This window comes from Pongo abelii, chromosome 12, assembly GCF_028885655.2.
Source record: "Pongo abelii isolate AG06213 chromosome 12, NHGRI_mPonAbe1-v2.0_pri, whole genome shotgun sequence".
NCBI lineage: Eukaryota > Metazoa > Chordata > Mammalia > Primates > Hominidae > Pongo > Pongo abelii.
In genome coordinates this window covers 36,151,831-36,174,194 of record NC_071997.2, presented here as the reverse complement: position 1 = coordinate 36,174,194, position 22,364 = coordinate 36,151,831, and the positions used below count along the sequence as shown (strand labels likewise).

At 44.1% G+C, this 22,364-nt stretch overlaps 1 protein-coding gene across 3 annotated transcripts; it reads right to left on the bottom strand.

Annotated features, from left to right (window-relative positions):
- Positions 1-6,346: 6,346 nt before the first annotated feature.
- On the bottom strand, positions 6,347-21,453 carry ECRG4 (ECRG4 augurin precursor). Of its 3 annotated transcripts, XM_054547845.2 has the most exons (5): positions 21,297-21,453; positions 13,603-13,829; positions 12,744-12,791; positions 10,592-10,749; positions 6,347-6,873 (listed from the first exon to the last, which is right to left on the bottom strand). In XM_054547845.2, the coding sequence occupies exons 2-5, from the start codon at positions 13,805-13,807 to the stop codon at positions 6,712-6,714; spliced, it is 573 nt and encodes a 190-aa protein (XP_054403820.1). In that variant the 5' UTR covers positions 13,808-13,829; positions 21,297-21,453; the 3' UTR covers positions 6,347-6,711. The 3 variants fall into 3 exon arrangements, with proteins under 3 accessions (XP_054403820.1, XP_002811780.1, XP_054403821.1); XM_002811734.4 differs by lacking the exons at positions 13,603-13,829; positions 21,297-21,453 and adding an exon at positions 18,873-19,284 and having other exon boundaries at positions 6,481-6,873; XM_054547846.2 differs by lacking the exons at positions 13,603-13,829; positions 21,297-21,453 and adding an exon at positions 17,893-18,028 and having other exon boundaries at positions 6,485-6,873; positions 12,623-12,791.
- Between the last annotated feature and the right edge of the window lie 911 nt (positions 21,454-22,364).

Below are 22,364 nucleotides of genomic sequence, written 5' to 3'. Positions count from 1 at the left end.
GGCATGATGGCACACACCTGTAGTCTCAGATGCTCAGGAGGCTGAGGTGGGAGCATGGCTTGAGCCCAGGAGTTCAAGCCAGCAGTGAACCGTGATCGCACCACTGCACTTCAGCCTGTGTGACAGAATGAGAACCTGTCTCCAAAACAACAACAACAACAACAACAACAAAAAACAAGCTTCACACCTGACAGTATTGAAATCTCACCTGTAGTCACAGTGCACTCCTGTTCACAGGCAGCTAGCTGCAAGGGCAGTGGTTGAGTGGGAGAAAATGTTAGTTTGCTGTTGCCAAGCCAAGTATAGGCTCAAGAAACTCCAGGCCCAAGAGGCATACTTTGGAGGGAGGAGGTGAGACCCTGCTGTGGTGGGGCATAAATAAGCTAACGGGTGGTAGGGACAAGGGAAAGGAATAATGTGGTGTGGGAAAGATGTCCACATCTGAGTCGTAATCCCTGCTCTGTCCCTAACTCATCTTGTATCTCAGGAGCTGACTGGCATTCAACCTCTCTGGCCATCATCTTCTTCATATGTAAAAATGAGACTAGATCCTTCCTTTGTGTAGTCAGGATCCATTCGACACGTATTAAAGCTCACTTACTCTGACAGGCTCTATACTAGGCTCTGAAAGTTTTATAGTGAGCAGAAACAGGTGTGAGCTTTTCCTGGGGTTCACAGTCTAGCAGAGTTGGCTGAAGTGCAGAGCAAGGGAGATTGAAAACAGGAATATTAAGAGGTAGGGAGGGGGCCAGGTCTCATAAAACACATCAAGGGTTTTCATCTTTATCCTAAGAATAACTGGAAACTTTCACTCTGGATATATTACAAGAACTGGAATGGAAATCCCTTTAAATAAGGGGTCTCATGAACTTGAATGGGAAAAAAAAAATGAACCTTTTTGTTTCTACTAACCCCTAACTCAAATTTAGCCTTTTCTTCAATTATAAATGTAGACAACAAACTGTGATGGAAATAGCTCTTAGCTGGGATTCTGCCACATATAGAAATCAGATATATTATCACATTATAGTTGTTACAATTGTCTCAAAATGTCATTTGCTTTCACTACTTTGAAATTGCAATAGCTGTAGACCTACCAGTAAGTCTTGTTACTTACAGCATGAAGAAACACATTTCTGTCTCGTAAATTTGTCTTTTAAAAGGTTGGAAACTTTTTCAATATAATTGATTTCCTTTGTAATCCTGTGTACTTGGTTTTATGCATTTACAAATGTTATTCTTAAAGATTTCCAGAGACAAAAAAGGTAAAGAATGTTTGGTTTGAAATAAATGACCAAATAGGAGTTCTGTCTCCAGCAGTATGACAGATTAATGTGAATAAACCCCTCAATGGGAGCAAATGAAATGCTGGATGTGATTTTATATACACTTTCCTTAGATGATAAAGAATCTGCAGAGTCCCAAAAGGAAGGGAAAACCGGCTATTGCATGAAAATGTCTGCAGAATCATGTAGAGCTTGATAATCTTTGAGAGCTGCAAAGGGCTCAGGACAGGAGATAAAGTTTAGGTCAGATTACCCTGCATCAGATTGAGCTCCCAAAAGGCTCTACCTTGGTGTACGGGCCAATGAGAAATAAATCCATCACACAAAAGGGGGAAGTGAGGATGCTTTCTTTCAAATTTCAGTTTGGTGGGAGTGGACTGAGAACAGTAAGTACAAGGTGTCTCTATTTGGTCTGTAAATCCACAAGCACAGAATTTAAGGTGGTCCCAGTTTGGTAGACTCCATTGCACCCCAAGCCACTAGCAAAAGAAAATGCAAGTGCTGTCTGGAGGACTTCAACTTAACTCAGCTTTCAAGTGTGTCTTAAAAACAACATTCCAAAAGAATGAGCAGCTCATGGTTAGAAATTACATAAAATCAAGGAGACAGTCACTATGAGTGAGAAACCATAGATGGTAGGCAGAAAGACATTCACAAAGACCCCAGATACTGGAAATGACAAAAATATAAAAGTGTTTTATACATTTAAAGAAAGAAAAGAGAAACTTGAAAATCTAAACAGGGAACAAGAGATATAACCAAGCATATTTGAATAAGAAAGGAAAAATATAATTGAAATTTACATACTTGAATAAAACATTCCAGAAAGAACTACTAGAATGAGGGAGAGACACCATTCAAAGAAAAAAATGGAGGAGAATTTTCCAAATTGTTCGAAAGACACCAATCCTCAGATTAAGCCCAACAAACTTCAAACATATTAATATTTATAGGCATAGATGTGGCTATAGATAACAAAGAAGAAAAGTAGGTATTAAAACAATTTAAGAGGACAATATCACCTATAGAGGAATGGACATTAGATGAATAATGAAATTCTTAACATCAGCAATGGAAACCAGAGACAGTAAAATAAATTCAAGGTATTGATTAAATAACCAAGAATTTTATGCCAAGTAAAACAAGGGGGAAAGTGCCAAACAAATTTGAGAGTTTACCACCAAATGGCCCTTACTAAATAGATTCTGAAGGGTATGATTCAAACCGAAGGAAAATGATCTCAGATGCATGGGCTGAGTTTTAAGGAGAAACAGTAGAGCTAAGGTAATTATGTGACAATCTAAACAAACCACTGATTATGAAACAAAGATAAATTGCAGGGAAAATAAAGCAGACTAGATTTAAAATGTCAAGTTGCAGTCACATGTAAGTTGGAAGGGGGAATGCAAGGCCCATGTATTGTCCAGGAGAACACTATGGCTATTGAGTCCCTTTAACTTATTAATATGTATGAAATAAGGCAAACACCAATAGAATAGATCAGTGTATACCTTCAGTGGAAGTAGAGAAAAAAGAGTCCAAATGAAGGAAGAGAGGGGAAAGGAACAAGTAAAATGGAGCAGATCAAATGTTCAAAATGTGATGTTAAAAATAAAACCAAATCACTAATCACAATAAGCATAAGTGGACTAAATTCTCCAGTTAACATTTTGTTATATTTTAGAAACAAAACAAAATTCAGCTATGTGCTTATTACAAGAGAAACACCTAAAGCACAGAAAGATTAAAAGTCAAACAGTGGAAAAGATAGATCAGGAAAATATTAACCCAAAACAGGCAAGTATAGTCATATTAATATCAAAGGAGAATTCAGGCAAAAAGTATTACTCAAAATAAGGAAATTTCTTACATAATGATAATTCCACTTACTGGGAAAAGGTACTGATTCTAAATTTATGTATGTATGTATATGAATAGTGTATAGCCTCATGATATACAAGGCCAGACTCACAAAATTAAAAGGAAAAGTTTTTAAATCCATTATCATAGTAGAAGATTTTAACACACGTAGATCAAACAGACAAAAACAATCAGTAAGAAAGTAGAAAATGTGAACAGTACAACTATGGAGCTTGAATTAATAGGCTTTTACTGCATCTGACATTTGGAAAAGACACACTTCATTCAAGCACACATGGAACAGATGCTGGGATTGACACACCCCAAACATAAGGCTAGACCAATACACTTCAAAGGATTGAGATCCGCCTGACCACATTTCTTACTGCAATGCAATTAAGTTGGAAAACAAAGCATGTAAGATAATTAGAAAAGTCCACTCACTTGGAAATTTAGTAACACATCAATGTATGGGTCAAAGGAGAAATTGTAATTGAAATTAAAAGATTTCACCACGTAGTTTTTTACATCAGACACATGGGATACAATACTTGGAAGGAAACGTAGAGCATTAAGTGCTTGCCTTAAAAAAAAAAAATGAGAAGGCGCAAAATAGAGCTAAGATCTAATTGAATCAAAGACCCACAGAAGAAGAAAGAAGGAAATTAAAAGGACAGAAACTAATGAAATAAAGAAACACACAAAAGAAGAGATCAACAAAATAAAACACAAAAACTATGTATTTGAAAAGGCATGATTCATTTTTTTAAAAACACACAAATGGAATGAAAAAAAGAACATAACTGCAGATGCTACAGAGAAATGCAAGAGGGAATAAGAACTGCTCTCAACACACTTCAGATCTTTAATATAGTGGATGACTTCCTAGAAAGACAGAACTTAGCAAAACCAACTCAGAGAGAAACATAAAATCAGAATCATCCTTTACCTGTAAGAGAAATACAACCAACAGTCAAAATTTTTCCCATAAAGAAACCAAGTCGAAATGGCTCAATCTGAATGCTACTAAACATTCAGGAAACAACAATTTCATTCTCACCATTCTTACACAGACAATAGAAAACAAAACACTCTCAATTCATTTTATGAGGCCAACATAACCTTGATACCCGAACTGCAAGAACACAACCAGGCAGAGAACTACAGGCCAATTCAATTTCACTTTATGAACACGGATGCAAAAATTCTGAACAAATATTACCAAACCAGATCCAGCAATGAAAAATAAAAGATGATACATCATGATCAAGTTGGGTTTATTCCAGCAACTTGACTACTATTAGAATTGTTATTAATAAAATTCACCTTAGTAACAGATTTAAAGGAAAACTTAGTAAAGAAAAAAATAGAATTAAACATCCATATAACATATGACATTTAAAAAGGCTTAGCATATTTTTAGAAGGAAATTTTTTTAACTTGAAAAAGGACACTACAAAAAAAAATCTAGCAAGTATAATTAAGGAGGAACATAGAAAGCAGTCCCTTTAAGATAAGGAATGAAGCAAAGATGTCCTCCATCACCCCTTTCACTCCTCTTTAAGATTGCGTTGGGATTTGAGCCAGCTCAGTATAGTCAAGAAAAATAAACAAAAGTGTTAAGTTAAATGGTACGCTGCTGTAGAAAACAGCATGGAGGGTTCCTCAAATTTTTTTTTTTTTTTTTGAGATGGAGTCTTGTTCTGTTGCCCAGGCTGGGGTGAAGTGGCGCAATGTTGGCTCACTGCAACCTCTGCCTCCTGGGTTCAAGTGATTCTCCTGCTTCAGCCTCCCTGGTAGCTGGGATTACAGGCGCCCACCACCATGCCCAACTAATTTTTGTATTTCAGTCCACTTCAGCCTCCCAAAGTGCTGGGATTACGGGCATGAGCCACTGTGCCTGGCCTGGTTCCTCAAAAAAATTAAACATAGAATGAATATATGATCCGGCGATTCCAAAGAGAATTGAAAGGAGGGACACAAAAAGATAGTTGCACACCCGCGTTCATAGCAGCATTATTCACAAGAGCTAAGAGATAGAAGCAGCCCGAGTATCCACCGATGTGTGAATGGATAAGCAAAACTGGTCTATCCATACAATGGAATATTATTCTGCCTTAAAAAGGAAGGAAATTCTGACACATGCTGCAACATGGATGAACCTTGAGGTCATTAAGCTAAGTGAAATAAGCCAGACACAAAAAGACAAATACTGTATTACACTACTTATATGAAGTCCCTAGAGTGGACATTCATAGAGACAGAAAGTAGAATGGGGGTTGACAGGGATTGGGGGTGGTAATGGGGAGTTAGTGTTTAAAGGATACAGTATCAGTTTGGGAAGATGAAAAAGTTCCAGAGAGGGACGGATGGTAGTGATGGTTGCACAACAATGTGAATATAAGCCACTGAATTGTATACCCGAAAATGCTTAAAAGGGTAACTTTCATGTATATTTTACTACAATTTTAATTTGTATGGATCCCCAAGAAGAAAAGAATGACCTTTGTTTATGATTGTCCGTAACACCGCTGCTCTGAATCCAGTGCTTCCTACTGGGCCTAGGGTTATTGACTACATAGGGTTTGTGAATGGGGGTGTGTTTCAGAGGCTATCTGCAAAATTGCACGCAATTTTTCTGAGGAAAAGAGCAAAAAAGCTTTCATCAGACTGTCAGAGGGGTCTGTGACATACAAAAGTCTAAGATCCATTCTGAGTTGCATCCCTCATGCTGTTAATCTCCTCCCCCACCTCACCCCCTGCAGTTCTGCATAGTGGGACCAGACCCCTTCCTATCAGCAAAGGCTCAGATTCTTCGCTCACCTCCCCCGTCTTCTTATCCTCCCTCTCCTCACCCAAATACCACCTTTTCTTTCATTCAGTCAGGTTGTTTACAATGCAAAGAATATTCTTAAATATGTCTTAAATTCATGGAACAAGGTTTTATTTTTTAGATAACAGTGGCTCTGAAATCAACCAAATTTCAGGTTTTTTTCTGTTGCCCTTCATTTCCTGGATGGTAACATTAAACAGGTCCAGCTGTAGCTTGGAACCAGAAGGGTCCTCTGTCAAATGATTCAAATCCTCCACGTTCTGTAACCACAGATTATTTTCAACTAGCTTTTCTTGCTGATTGTATGCCTTGCATTTCACGTAGACTGTGTTCTAACAAACTGAAGACCTCTCACTCAGTCCTGTGGTCTGCCTGGGTGGTGGTGAGGAATCTCACGGTGATAACAGAGAGGTGCCTCTCAGATGCAACTTCAAAACATCAAGGGAACGAGAAATGTCACCAGCTTAATTTGCACCCAAATGAATTCTGAGACTTTTCTTTGTAACAAAATGCTTTATTTCTATTTTTAAATGAGATGCATTGTCAGGCATTCCCATGAAATATCAAAAGGCATTTACATGTGTTGTTTCAACTCTTCTTTTTTGATCACACAAAGTAGGTAGAAAAGATGTGCTGAAATAGAACAAATCAGAAACCAAGTAGTGTAAGGCATTAGGAGATACATGAAGAGAATCGCTATTTGCTTCTTGTACAGCGTGTGGCAAGTCATGGTTAGTAGTCATCATAGTTGACGCTGGCTCCATGCCTAAAGCTGTAGGGGCTCCGGGGACCAATTGCAGAGTCTTCATCATAGTGACGTTGGTAGTAATCGCCATAGTATTCATGTCCATTTCGATCTCTGTTAAGCCAATAGGTGATGTCATCTTCAAATTTCTGGAGGAAAAGAGATAGAATGATAGAGAATGGATTTAAGGGCACGCAGTCCCCTAAGACCTAATCTTACCTATGGCTTTTCTCCATGGTGTTTTTTCTTCAATGATTAACAACGCTTAGTAACTCCCTGTTATCGTATTCTTGTGCTCAGAGGCCAAAACAGTCAGCAGTATTCACTCTGATAAAAGCTATCTTTTCCCAAAGGAGTGCAGGCCCATACCTTTGCAAACTTTTGTAAAATATTTGCTAAGTGTACTCCAGACTTAAATGTTTTTCTCTCTCTTGGTAAATCAAATGGACAGCTGCCCAAATACCGTAACAACTTGGCCTGACCCTCAGGCCACATCTCACTGTGGCAAACACTGTCTTATCTTCCTACCCCATTCCTGTGCCTGGCCCTTTATATTGCATGTAGTAGGTGCTTAATAAATGTTGCCTGAGTTAGATCAACCACTGCATTGGCCTATTATAGTGCCAGGGCAGAGAACTGGGGGTACATTTGATGGTGACTCTTATACCTGTGTTGTTGGTTAGAGTGTACACAGATGCATTTATTTATTCTGCAAATGCTTTGAGATGGGCACTGTGTGTCATGCCCTGTGCTGGGCACTGGAGGGCTGCCAAAAACAGTCTCTGCCTTCAAGAAGCCTACTGTTCCTGAGTGACAGATATGAGATGAGACAGTTGCAGATAATAAAAGGGAAAGAGAAGCTAAAGCTAAGTAAGTAGTATAGAATGATGCTCAGGCTTTGGTTTGGGCAACTGATCTTGGCTATTAATACATTTTTTTTAAAGGAGAGATTAATGTTTCTTTGGTGGTGGTGAAGGTGCAAGATTAATTTAGACTAGGACTCACGTGTGTTGATGCTCAGGACATGGCAAGAGATTTAGTGTGAGAGCAAAAAGTCAGGGAGATGACAGATGGGCTGGGTGAATGGGTCATGCCATTGGGGTGCAGGGCCAGTTTTTCTCCAAGCATGGCCCATGCACCCCTATATCCAAATCACAAATGCAGGTTCTCAGGCACCAGCCACTCCATGCCTCCTGCATGAAACTTTCTGATGTTTGGGACTCAGCAACCTGTTATTATTTTAACAAGACTGCCAATGAACATTAATTAATATTGAGAACTTTGTTAGGCTGGAATCCCCAGCCTAGCCCGTGTCTGTGGTCTCTGGGGCTCAGTGGTCATCCACTCTTGGTGGGCAGTGGGCCAGCTAGTGCTGGGCTAAAGAGCATGATTCCAATTTCTCACTGCCATTCTCTATACCTGAGGTCTGAATCATCTGAGCCCACCTCAGCCTCTGCCTTGGGAAGGAGGACATCGACTTCTTTGGCTCCATCTCTAGTTTTGCTTCTCCCATAATACAACATTTTTGGCCATGGTGAAACAATCTTGCTGCTTGGGTTTTCTCATTTTATTTTTTTCATTTATTTATTTTTTAAGAGGGAGTTTCACTCTTTCACCCAGGCTGGAGTGAAGTGGCATGATTTCGGCTCACTGCAACCTCCACCCCCCACCAGGTTCAAGCAATTCTCCTGCCTCAGCCTCCCGAGTAGCTGGGATTATAGCCATCTGCCACCATGCCTGGCTAATTTTTTTTATATTTTTAGTAGAGACGGGGTTTTGCCATGTTGGCAAGGCTGGTCTCCAACTCCTGACCTCAGGTGATCCACCCATCTCAGCCTCCCAAAGTGCTAGGATTACAGGCATGAGCCCCTGTGCCTGGCCTCTCATTTTACAAGTTTGCTTGCAGTTTAGCTTAAATATGTATTTTCAACAATTTTTAAAAATGTTCGATGAATACAGAAATAATATAGACTAAGATTTTAAAATCTGTATGTGAGAGAAGAGTGTAGAAAGAGAAGATCATATTCCTTTGCCAGAGACCACTAGTGACACTTGGATGTAGTCATTGTACTCTTTTTAATGCATATTAAGTTACTGTAATCTTATTTGATCCTCATCTTTATTCTGGTTTTGTCACCTGACATTATTTGAGCAGTTTCTGCATGTTAAACTCTCTCTCTCTTTTTTTTCTTTTTTGAGATGGAGTCTCATTCTGTCACCCAGGCTGGAGTGCAGTGGTGTGATCTCAGCTCACAGCAACCTCCACCTCCCGGGTTTGAGGGATTCTTCTGTCTCAGCCCCCTGAGTAGCTGAGACTACAGGCGTAAGCCATATACCTGGCTAATTTTTTGTATCTTTAGTAGAGACGGGGTTTTGCCCTGTTGGCCAGACTGGTCTTGAACTCCTGACCTCAGGTGATCCACCTGCCTTGGCCTCCCAAAGTGCTGGGATTACAGGCATGAGCCATCATGCCCGTCCCTGCATGTTAAATTCCTAATGCCCATTTTAATGATGGTCATCAAAGAAATGCAAATTACTGAAAGAGGATATAGCATTTTCATCAAGTAAGCAAACATATATTTTTAATTTTCAGTGAGAACACCAGATGCTGCTGAAGATTCCAGAAAACTGTTGCTCTTACATGTGACTCACAGGAATGTGCAATTTGACAATACTCAGAAATACTTAAATGTGATTCCACCCTTGCCCCAGGAACCTCACTGGGAAGAATGTGGTCTAAGTAAAAGGCAACCTGTACAGAGATGCAAATAATAGCACCTGCCTTTTGGGTTGTTGTGAATGTGAAGTAAGTTCATACCTCTAAGTACTTAGAATCATGCTTGGCTCAGAGTTTGGCTATACATGTTTACCTATTTGCACAGAAAAAGAAAAAAAAGCAAAAAGACACTTAGAGAACAAGTAATATGTCCAATGGTTGGAAATATGAAGGAAATTTTGGTATAGCCACATGATTTCATTTTATGTAGCCATTAAAAATGATATGTCTAAGGGGTTTAGTTTTTTCTTCACCTACTGCAGTATTGTGTATACACCGTCTAAATGAATCATGTGCCCGTTTTGAAAAACACATCCAACTGCCCAGTTGGAGGTCCTGCCCGTGAAAAGCCCATCTGCTCCCTGGTGGGGCAGCACAGGCCACGGGTCCTCCCTCTACGTCTCACACAGGGAGCTCAGCCTCCTCAGTCACCATGGATGGATGCCCATGTAGCCGCATCTATGACTTCCATGGGCTGCCGTCTCACCTCCACACGCACCCCAGGTGGGAGCCTAAGATTATAAACTCTTTGTCTTTCATTCAATGAATATGTCCACCAATGCCATCTAGGTGCATGAACTGTAAACCATCTTTTCCTATAAGCGCATTGACAAATTTTCCCCAAAACCTCTACAAAGACCCATCCTCTCTTTACAGGTCCTTTTTCATCTCTTTTCATTATCATCATAGATCCTGGCATCCCTGTTGTTTCTGACAGCCTTCAAGTTAAAAGTTAAAAGGTTTTGGGGGATTGTGAGTTATTTTAAGGATACCCTGGCAAAACTGTTCAGCCAAGTTAAAAGTGTTCCCAAGAAAGTCAGATTCTTGATGAATCTAGGTCCCCGCTGTTTTGGTTCATGACTGCCGTGGGTTCTGCCTCCTGAATGTACCCTGGTGGAAACTTCCAGCCATCGCCCTTACACCATAGGTAACATGATCCAGTGCCTGATAGCACTTGGCATATGATGGGACTCTTACTTTAGGAATGAACAGCAAAGCTGAATTTTCTGCTTCCTATTTCCCCGAGCCAGGCCTCCTCCCCGCCACCCTGCCCTGTGGAAGCCAGGCCTGCAGCCGGAGGCAACACCTACCGCTTCGTCAAAACCCATGTAGAGAAACTGCTGGTACCACTGCTGCACCTCAGGCCGAGTACGGTCCCACAACTGCCGCTTCTGGCGCTTCAGGCTACCGAGGAATTCTTTGGCTTTGTTCTCATCAACGGCCACTTTAGTCTTAGTTGGAACAGGTGCTGAAATCATCAATTCCCCATCCCCAAAGCACAAAGAATGATTTCCTTCCTCACTTGCGGTGAATCCCTGTTACACATCCCATCCCCCACCACCATGTGTAGGAGGGTTTTGACTCTCAACTTCATTCTTACTTGCATATGACAATGTGACACAGCCTCGTAGATTCTGTCACCATGCTTCCTGTTAGTAAGTGCTATTTGGTACAACCCTATAAAGGGGCATGGACTCAACTTCAACCTCTAGGTCCTCAGGGTAGAAATGAAATTCAGCTCATCCCCTGCAGCCCACTCACGCCCGGGACCCAGGCCTTTCCCAGGGACAAGTGACCCACCCCTCAGGCTCCGCATTCAGGAAACAGACTGGATATCTAGGGCCACACAGGTATACGGGCATGTCCATTGCATATGCCAACACAAGAGGGTTGTGCTTGGCTCAGGAGATTATGTAAGAAAAAGGAACTGGAATGATGAGCCCCGGGTGAGCAGGGACCAGACCCTGCCCAACAGTAGAGCTGATTCTCACACCAGGCTGCTGGGACACAGAATCCCCTTAAGCCAATGCCTCTCTGCGCCTCACGGTCTGACCGTTGATGCAGGATACTGACCCGCACCCTCACACTGCTGCTGCTAACGTCTTTCCATCAGTCTCAATTGTTGAAATGGAACCACTTCTGCAGGATGTGCTCGAGGAAGCCACTGTGCCATTAGGCGTTTTTCTCCTGCTGTCACGTTTTCAGCCTCTGTCCCCTTATCTATAAAAGTGGATGGACGGTCCCTCTCGATGACATTAGGAAAAATGCACAGGATCATGGAAATGCAGGCCTGGTGCATTCGTTGGTCGTATGGATAAATATCAGCAAGGTTTTTTGTTTGTTTGTTTACAATCCCTTCAGGGATTGTAACAGTGTTTTGTACACAGTAGGTGCTCAATATGTGTTTCTTGATTTGAACTGAGTCAAGGCTGCGGGATGCTCACCTAGGAGTTGTGACTGCCTCAGCAGCTTGCTCACCTATGACAAACTGGCTCTGTGAGGGCGTTGTTCATCCCTGGGCATCCGTGAGGTGAGTCTCTGGCCACCACGCAGCACAGGGAGGGGACCCTCTGAGCCACCTCAGAGATTCGGGGTGGGCCAGGGCTTCTTGGGTGGCTGGAAACCCAGGAAAAGATGCTGGGACCGCCCCCAAGCTTGTTCTCCAGCCACCTGTGGGAGGGCCCCTGAGCAGCAACTGGGGAGTGTGGGAAGAACGACTGAGGACCCCACTTCAGGGAGGACGTTCAGCCTGCTAGAATCCCCCATAAACTAGGAGGGAAAGAATAACTGACTAAATGGTCACATCAGAAGTGTGGTCACACTTTTTCATTTCTAAGGGATTCTTAATTTTACAGATAGAGATGAAAGTTGGGAGAGGGAAAATGACATTCACGAGACCCCACAATTGATCCACCTGATCTGATTACAGCAGGTCCAGAACCTGTGTGTTGTGACCCCCAGACTGTTCAATTTCTATGACATTTTGCTGCTGTCACATTTGTCTTAGATGCATTATTCAAAACAGAGGCTAATAACAAGAAAGGCTTTCCTGTGTGAAACCCTTCCCCAAGAGCTCCTTGGATACACGGACTACCGCAACATTGCTGTTCCACGCCTGCCCCACTAACTGAGGATTATGTGCTCCAAAGATAGTCTCTAAAGTGTTCCATGGTCCTAAAATAAATAGCATGCAATTAACACTGTACTACTGTTTCTTTTATTTTTGTGTCCACACTGACAGGTTTCAGAAAAATAACCTTCAGACATTTACTGGCAATAATATTTATCTAATAAAATACCACACCACATACCCACAGCATAAGCCCTTCATATCTGCTAACCTTTTAAGGAGTAAACACTTTTGATTTTCCAAATACAAGACGCCAGTGAGCACAATCCATATTGCCATTTCATTTCCATCCAGTTAAGAATGCATCCCTTATCCATTTGGGGTATATTTACCTTCTCGTTTTTGAAGCATCAGCTTGAGTTTATTTCCACTTATGCCACCTAAAGGAATGAAAATTGAAATCCATATCAGAGTTACACAGCTCCCTTCAATTTATCAAGGGCAAAAATCAGAGTGGGAGAAAACAACTGCGGGCCCTTGCCTTGATTTGGCAACTTGGTAACATCACAGTATTTAAAGTTTGCTGTATTCCTTGTCCTGCAGGATAAACAATTCACGCTACCCATGGCTAATACTGGTGATAATGACCACAGCCGACCAAGGGTATTACGATTTGAGCTAGTCAGAGTGATGCTGTTCTTTTAGCCCTGTGTCTTACTATGAGGCGCAGCCATCTGTCAAGCGCATCTTCCTGCAAACTTTCGCTTCATGGTGTAATACGTTGAATAGTGAATAGTGTCCTCCCGAAACTCCTATCCACCAGAAACCCCTGAATGTGAGCTTATTTGGAAATGGGGTCTTTTCAGATATAATCCATTAAGGATTTCAAGATTTTTCTTTTTCTAAAAATTTTCTTTTCTTTCTTTTTTTAACAGCCTTACCCATCACTGAGAGGGTCTCAAGATGTTATCATATGGGATTTAGATGGATAGAAATCCAGTGACTGGTGTTTTTATAAGAAGAAGAGAGGATCCAGAGAGGTCACCCATGTGAAGACAGAGGCAGGCAGAAATGGGAGTCAGGCTCCTCCCACACACTGGGGAACTTGCCTTCGCTCTCTAAAAGTGCAGTCCAGTTTTGTAGCTTGCCCAGATCACCCTAAAATCAACCATGATTTGTACCACTTGCTGTTATTCATATTCACTTTTAAAAGTGTTTCTGATCAGCTCAATCATTTTTAATAGAAAATACCTTGTCTGGCCTGATAGAACACATGCCTCCACCCAGCGAACTGGCTTGCAGACCTATAGAAGTCTCTGACCCTTAACTGTTGCATGCAGACATGCTGACATCGTAAGTAGGGAGTAGAGCATCTTTGGGTGTAAGGAACTGGAGTCAGGCCCCAGGATGGAGGTAATGGTGACCACTTTCTCAGCAGGGTTCTTAGCCTCTCCATCCATGCACAGGCTCCAGGGGGTCTAGAAAGGCATGTAAAATTGCGTTTGCATCTGCAAAGGCACAGTTTTCTGGGAATAGGAAACATAGCTTTTGCCAGACTCTTAAAAGTGTCTGTGACCCAAATAAAATTAAGAACCCCTGCTTTGTTTGTGAATTATACATCAGTAAAGCTGGGGGAAAAAATAAATGTTTTAAAAGAGAACCTCTGCATAAAGAATGTACTATGGAGTTGGGGAGAAAAATATATCCATAGCCAAGAGTCACAAGCTGGCTGCCCTACCTGAGGATGCATTTTATTAGCATACCCAGTGTTTACAAATTTTGAATTTGAATGCCTCTCAGCCCAAGTCACTTAGCACACCCATGGTCCGTAAGCAGCCACCTAACCTAATAGCCTCCTGTAGCATTTGGATTAAAGTGCTACCTAGCTGCCTTCAGAGTCATTGGGCCATCCAGGGAGCCTGCTGGCCTGCCCTCTGGGATGGGACAGGGAACCTGCTAGAACTTATTAAGTCTATTTCCTGCTAAGTGCCTCCCTCGTAATTCACGGGTAGGGTGGCCACACTTTCTGGCTGTCCAGGGACAGCCCTGGTATATACCTCTTGTCCTTGTAAATTAATGATAGTGCCTCCTTTTGCTCTCAAAAGTGTTTCAGCTTGGATGATAAATTACATGGCCACCCAATTTTTTGAGGTTTAATGTTATGGAAATGGCTTCATAAGATCTCTGGGGACCACACTGAAGGGCCAGGGAAGAGAGGTGGTGGTTTCCCTCACACCTTCCCTGTGAGACCTGGGAGTCTGCTGGGTGGCGAGCTAAGATATCAGCGTAGTGCACAGCAGCCCGTGGGAGAGCTGCAGTGGTTTTTGTTGTCTGTGCTCAAGTCGGTCTACAGTGATATAGCTGTTTAAAAAGCAATTGCAATCTTAGGCTGTTTAATAAAGGATACTTAAAAAAAGAAAGTAACTGTCCTGTCGCTGTTCCATCACAGCTCTGAACAGACCTCCCCTCTACTATTTAGTTCAGTTCACATCATCTCACTTGAAGAAGGTCGTAGAAAAACTGGAGTTGTGGTCAAAGGAGAGTGTCCAGAGAGGACTAGTGCCCAAACATGTGTTATATGAGAAGAAATTAAAGGAATTTAGGTGTTTAACCTAGAGAAATAAAACTTGTGGGGCCGGGTGTGGTGGCTCACACCTGTAACCCCAGCACTTTGGGAGGCCAAGGCAGGCACATTGCCTGAGGTCAGGAGTTCGAGACCGGCCTGGTCAACTTGGTGAAACCCCATCTCTACTAAAAATACAAAAAATTAGCCTAGTGTGGTGGTGCATGCCTGTAGTCCCAGCTACTCGGGAGGCTGAGGCAGGAGAATCACTTGAACCTGGGAGATGGAAGTTGTAGTGAACCAAGATAGTGTCACTGCACTCCATCCTGGGTGACAGAGTGAGACTCCATCTCAGAAAAAGAAAGAAAGAGAGAAAGGAAGAAGGGAAGAAAGAAAGAAAGAAGGAAAGAAAGAAAGAAAAAAGAAAGGGGAAAGAAAGAAAGAAGAAAGAAAAGAAAGAAGGAAAGAAAGAAGAAAGAAAGAAAAGAAAATAAAGAAAGAGAAAGAAAGAGGAAAGAAAAAAAGAAAGAGAAAGAAGAAAGAAAGAAAAGAAAGAAGGAAAGAAAGAAGAAAGAAAGAAAAGAAAAAAGAAAGAAAGAAAAAAAGAAAGAAAGAAAGAAGGAAGGAAGGAAACAAACAAACTTGTGGGAGGAGAGCAAAGGCTTTGAGGGGCCACTGGGCCATAGGTTAGGGCATGAAGTAAGGTTTCTAACACCCAGACAGACAGCCACCCAAGATGGGACAAATGGCCTTGGGGGGTTTGAGATTAAGAGTTGCTGGAGGTGTCTGAGCATAAATAAAGATGAGCACTTGAGCAGGCTACTGTAGAGGGGATTTTCTAATTAGATGGGGGTGGGACTACTGTTAAACACTCTACTTCCCTTCCAAACTTAAATTCAATGAAGAAATCTATGAAAATATTTGCCAAGGGAGACAGATATGTTCCTTGGCACTAATAATAGCATTCATTAATGTCTTAACATTTGTCAGTCTCTAACAGCTCACAGGGTAGTGCATACAGAATTAAGTATGGCCCCTCCATCTGTTTGCCTTCTGTAAAAGTGCTTAACAATTAATGAATGAAATGTGGTCTGATGTTGAAAGAGACATTGGGTGTAGGCATTTGCGATGAGGCTGCAATTTCTTGCAGCAAGTGTATGTCACTATTACTCCAGAAACGAGAGCCTCACCAAACCTTAGCTATAGACCGAAAAGCACAAATAAGTCCCAAATTATGAATTATGAATGTTGCTACTGTGCCAGGTACTACACACTGAACTCCATATCAGTACATATAATTGGACACTACACTAAATTTGTTTGAGGAAAAGAATAAGGAACAATAGAATAGCTGTGTTTTTTTCTGTATTACGGATTTTTCACCCAATATCATCAGTTGTTCATTCGAGGCTGCAATAATAAGCACTCCTGAATTTATCCAATCCAGCTGCCTAGTATTAGCTCTCCCAGCAAATTCAGAGCTGCAAAATGCTCCTTTGAAGGTGCTTAATATTAATAAATTGATCAAGAAGGGGCCACGGTTGTTTTCTTTATTAAGTGTTTGAGTGAGGAAGGGTGTGGTAGTTCAAGCCTATAATCCTAGCACTTTGGGAAGCCAAGGCAGAAGCATCACTTGAGCCCAGGAGTTCAAGAGCAGCCTGGGCTACATAGTGAGACTCATCTCTACTAAAAATTAAAAGCAAAAAAAAAAAAAAAATTGCCAGGCATGGTGTCACACACCTGTAGTCCCAGCTACTTGGGAGGCTGAGGTGGGAGGATTGCTTGAGCCCGGGAGATCCAGGCTGCAGTGAGCTATGATCACACCACTGCACTCTGCCTGGGCAACAAAGTGAGACCCCGCCTCAAAAAAAAAAAAAAAAAAAAAAGTTTGGAGGTGGCATAAAGAGTCACCTTTGGGATTACATAAAGATTTTCATTGTAGGCTGGGCATGGTGGTTCATGTTTGTAATCCTAGCACTTTGGGAGGCCAAGGTCGGCGGATCACCTGAGGTCGGCAGTTCGAGACCAGCCTGACCAACATGGAGAAACCCCATCTCTACTAAAAATACAAACAAAACAAAACAAAACAAAAAACACCTTAGCTGGGCGTGGTGGCACATGCCCGTAATTCCAGCTACTCGGGAGGCTGAGGTAGGAGAATTGCTTGAACCCGGGAGGCGGAGGTTGCGGTGAGCCAAGATCATGCCATTGCACTCCAGCCTGGGCAACAAGAGCAAAACTCCATCTCAAAACAATATATATATATTTTTTAATTGTATAAGAACTTTCACATCCCAGCTCGGTGATGATATTTTAACTGACTTCTATCACTGAGTTATTGGTATAAACTAAATAAAATACAAGTCCTGAAAATAAATGGCTTGTAGCCAGTGCTCACTCGACTTACTCATATATGCTTTTTTCTTCTTCTTCATTTATTTATTTATTTATTTATTTATTTATTTATTTATTTTGCGACGAAGTTTCGCTCTTGTCACCCAGGCTGGAGTGCAATGGCACGATCTCAGCTCACCGCAATCTCTGCCTCCCAGATTCAAGCGATTCTCCTGCCTCAGCCTCCTGAGTAGCTGGGATTACAGGTATGTGCCACCACGTCTGGCATTTTTAGTAGAGACGGAGTTTCTCCATGTTGGTCAGGCTGGTCTCGAACTCCCGATCTCAGGTGATCTGCCCTCCCCACCCTCGGCCTCCTAAAGTGCTGGGATTACAGGTATGAGCCACCGAGGCCGGCCCAGATGTGCCTCTTAAAATGGCAAGAACAAAGAGTGGGAGGCAGGTAAACCATACAATGGGAAATGACTGACTAGCTTCCCCTGTGATTCTAATGTGGAACAGTAATCCTCCCCACCTGAACAGACCCCACGACCTCTCCTGCTGTTCTAGCAACCCCGGGGCTGCATCCCAGGTCTCTACTGAATGTCCCCTGCCTCCTCTCACCTGGAGTTCAGTTTTCATACCTGTTTTGAATGAGCAAAATACAGAAACTGAGCAATCGAGTGAGCCTCCCTTTCACATTAGGCAGTGCCCAGCTCCTTTGCAGTGGGACAGCGCCAGTCTCAGGCTCTTGGGCAAGTCACTTCATACACCAGTAACTCTGAGGTCACAATCCCTGCCTCCCCAAGGTGTAAGCTTCAAAGGCAGTCATGTGTCCTTGAGGCCACTTGTGAACCATAAAGGTTCCTCCTACCCAGTGAAGGTGGTAACTCAGGACAAACGATGGCTTCAGATTATGGTTCCTAAAGTGGGGCCTGTGGAGCCCAGCGTTCAGATATCGGAGCACCCATCATGCTGGGTGTGCGTGTGCATGCACGTTTTACAGAGAGCGAGCGGGGAATTTTAGAGTTTTCAACCGATTCGCTGGGAGCTCCACGAAGCAGAAAAGATTAAGCATTACTCCTTTAAGAGCCTTTCCCCTCTCTTGGGTGTGAGGCGTGAGTCCAGCTTTGCAAATTGCAACTTGACCCAGCTGGGAAGCGCAAGTCAACTCGGTTGCTAAGCGACTGCCTGGAAGGGAATCGCGGTGATGGTGCCATTTGCTTCCTCTGGGTTACCAGCTGCGTAAAGCCCCCGCAACCCCTTTGCCCCTTACGTTAAGCCCCGAAACACTTCTTGCCCACCCTTCGGACGCCTGGACCTCCTTGCCCAAGATTGCCCGGGAGATCTGAGACCCTCCCCTTGACCCCGGTACTCTCTCCACCCGCACAAGCTCACCCCTTCGCACTCGTGCGAGTGCAAAACCCCAGACCCGGTCCTCTACCACCCGCTTGGCCCGGCCTAGGCTAAGGATAGGTCCCTACGCCGCCACCCCATCACCGATCGCTCTCCCCGGGCACCCTGGAAGCGCCACACGGGGCCAACCCCTGGTGCCGCTATCAATCAGCCTGGCATCGCCCCGCTCTGGTGCCGCTATCAATCAGCCTGGCATCGCCCCGCTCACCTGGGCCCCAGCACAGGAGCAGGAGCAGCGCCAGCCCGGTCAGGGCCAGGACAGCAGGCCGCGCGGGGGAGGCGGCCATGGCGGCGGGGCGCGAGCAGGAGGGCGAGGGGCGCACTTCGAGCAGCTGCGCGAGAGAACTGGACGCGGGAAAGGAGTGCCAGCGGGCAGGCGCGGCCGCGGGTTATCCCTGCGTCGCTGCCGGGGCGGGACCCAGCGGGTGGGCTCCGCGCCAAAGGGCTGAGGGCCAAGCGGCTGCGCCCAGCCCACGGGCGAGCACCGCCGAGGTCCTCTCTCCCGTCCCGGCCCCAAGGGGAACGCAGCCCCTGGGCTCCAAGGCTAAGGATGCTCGGCCACGGAGAACAGCTGGCGGCGGGGCGCCGCGTGGCCAGCGCTGCCGGCAGCGAAAGCGGTTAGGACAAGCTGGGTTCCGGAGACCCAGGGAAGGGCAGAAGGCATCGGGAGAAGGGACGAGGCCCCCTGGCCACTCAGAGGGAGGACTTGCCGCATCCCAGCGCTGGGGTGTCTCCTTGGCTTCCCCACTTTCTCCTCCTGCCCCAGCCACGCCACTGTTCCCCTTACTCCTCGCCCCTTCCTTCCCTATCTCCCTCCCTCCGTGCTTGGGGGCCTTGCTTCTGCCTGGTTTGTAAAGTGGGCTTTGGAATTTCCTTAGTTCAGAGCTGCTCTTAAGGATGCCTCAGGCGGGGCTGTTTTTTGAGATATTTTGAAAGACTCCACAGTCTGGGTTCAGAGCTGCAGTCCAGGAAATCGTCTCACCCAAACTTCTCCAACAGAAAAGCCTTTGAGAAACCAGGAACCTGGTGCCCTGCACCTGTGAGCAAAACCACTGCTTCCCTTTGCCCGCTCTGTAATCCGGGCACACTTCAGCGAGCGATGTTAAGGTGAGACCCAAAGGAAACGCAGAACTGCATCCCAGTAACTGGCCTGTTCAAATGTAGAGGACACGTGAAAGGCGGCGTAGTGAACAAAAACTAGAACAACTTTATCCCAACGGGACTCTGAGCGGGTCACCTAATTATTCTCTCCAGGCCTGGGCTACAAAAGGATGGTGATGTGAGATTACCTTTCCTGTCTTCCCATCTCAGATCTGCCCTGAACTGAGCTGATTACCTCTTTCCTTCACCAAGGTTCTCACTTATTTTTCCCCCCCTGAGACGGAGTTTCACTCTTGTTGCCCAGGCTGGAGTGCAGTGATGGAATCTCACTCACTGCAACCTCCGCCTCCCGGGTTCAAGCGATTCTCCTGCCTCAGCCTCCTGAGTAGCTGAGATTACAGGCATGCGCCACGAGGCCCGGCTAATTATGTATTTTTAGTAGAGAAGGGATTTTACCATGTTGACAAGGCTGGTCATGAACTCCTGAACTCAGGTGATTCACCCGCATCGGCCTCCCAAAGTGTTAGGATTACAGGTGTGAGCCACCGCACCGGCCAGTATTTTTATACCCTCCAGTGGTAAGCGCTTACTGTCTCTCCATATAATTAGCTCTCCACGCAATGCAGTTGAGTTTCTCCAGCAGGAAGGAGAAAGAAGTCTTCTAACATTGAGCTAGGAAAGACAGATGGTGGCCCACCAAAGAAAAAAGTGCGAAGTGGATCTGAGTTAAATAATGATACTGCCCAGGGTGTCAGAGAGAATCAGAAGGATAATGTTACACATCTAGCTATCTTGGGGAAGTGCTTCTAAACCCTTGAGGAAACCGTAGAATAGGGGATAGGAGTTTTAAAAGTAACTAGGCATGTATTTACTTTTGCCTGAGGACAAGAAATTTATCATTACAAAGAAAAATCAAAGCACATAAAAAGCCAATGTTCTGTTTGGATTGGTTTAGAACATACATTAAACATAATGGCTGGAATCTCTTATTTATCCTGTGGAGATCATCCCCCTTACCCCAAATTGCTACCAATATCTGCTTCTAATGTGACATTCAAATTCTCTTCACTTAAGGGGGGTCATGGTGGCTCACGCCTGTAATCCTAGCACTTTGGGAGGCTGAGGAGGGCAGATCACTTGAGGTCAAGAGTTCGAGACCAGCCTGGCCAACATGGTGAAACCCCCCTCTCTACAAAAATACAAAAATTAGCCAGGCATGGTGGTGCATGCCTGTAGTCCCAGCTACTTGGGAGGCTGAGGCAGGAGAATCACTTGAACCCAGGAGGTGGTTGCAGTGAGCCGAGATTGCGCCACTGCACTCCAGCCTGGGCGACAAAGCCAGACACTATCTCAAAAAAAGTAAATTATCTTCACTTAATCGGGATATGATCAGAGAGTGTTCTGTAGCAGGGAGCCTCTCACTCTGCCTTCAGAGGGGCCGCTAAACTCATGTGTTCAGCCTGGAGACGCTACGTCAGTTCTTATGCTGATATCTAAGTTCCTTTTCATCTATTTGTTCAAAGATATTTACTTATTGTCTTAGTCCATTTGGGCTGCTAAACAAAATCCCATAAGCTGGGTAGCTTATAAACAACAGAAATAGATTTTGCACAGTTCTGGAGGCTGGAAATCCAAGACTAAGGCCCCAGCAGATTTGGTGTCTGGTCAGGCCCTGCTTCCTGCTTCCTAGATGGCACCTTCTTGCTGTGTCCTCATATGGTAGAAGGGGTGAGGGAGCTCTCTGGGGCTCTTTTATGAGGTCACAAATCCCACTCATGAGGGATCCATCCTCAGTACCTGATCATCTCCCAAAGGCCCCACCTCATAACACCTCACTTCAGGAATTAGGATTTAATGTATGAATTTAGGGGAAACACAAAAATTCAGTTTGTAGCACCTATAAAATGCTAACTACATGTGAGATCCTATTAAAGGTCCTTTTCTTACTAGTCACTTAAATTCATCATCCCTTTCATGTACAAGACCCTCCTTTCTCCCGCTGCTAAGTCTGGTCTGATTTTTCATTCCAGTGTTTCTCAAACTTAGTCTGAAAATCCCAAGGGGCTTGTTAGTGCAGATTTCTGGGTGACATCCCCTGGAATGCTGTAGGTCTTGGGTGGGGCTCAGGTGTCTCCATTTTGTTTTTATTGGCTCCTAGAGGATGCTGATGTCAGTAGTCCTCAGACTGCACTTTGAGTAACTCAGCTCATTCAGCTCTCCACCAAAACGCACCTGCTTCCTAAAGTCTCTACCTGGCCCCACTCAGTTTAATAATGCAGTTTCTCTCCCTTGATATACCATACCAAATGAACCCCAGGGCCTTCATTTCTGCCATGTGACAGTAGCTAAGGACGCGGGCTTTGGGTTCCAGTTCTTTCTGCATTATGCACAAACTGTGTAATTAGATCACCTGTCCTCTCTAGGCCAGAGGTAATATGGGGGCAATATTATCTATCACACTGGGGTAAGAGATCACATGCACAGAGCCTGGTGTACAGTAAGCACTCAACAAATATTAGAAATTATTTTCAGACCAAACTCCCTCTGGCCTCTGAGCTCCCCACCCAGTGCTCTTACACCTCTCTGATCCTCCCTTCCT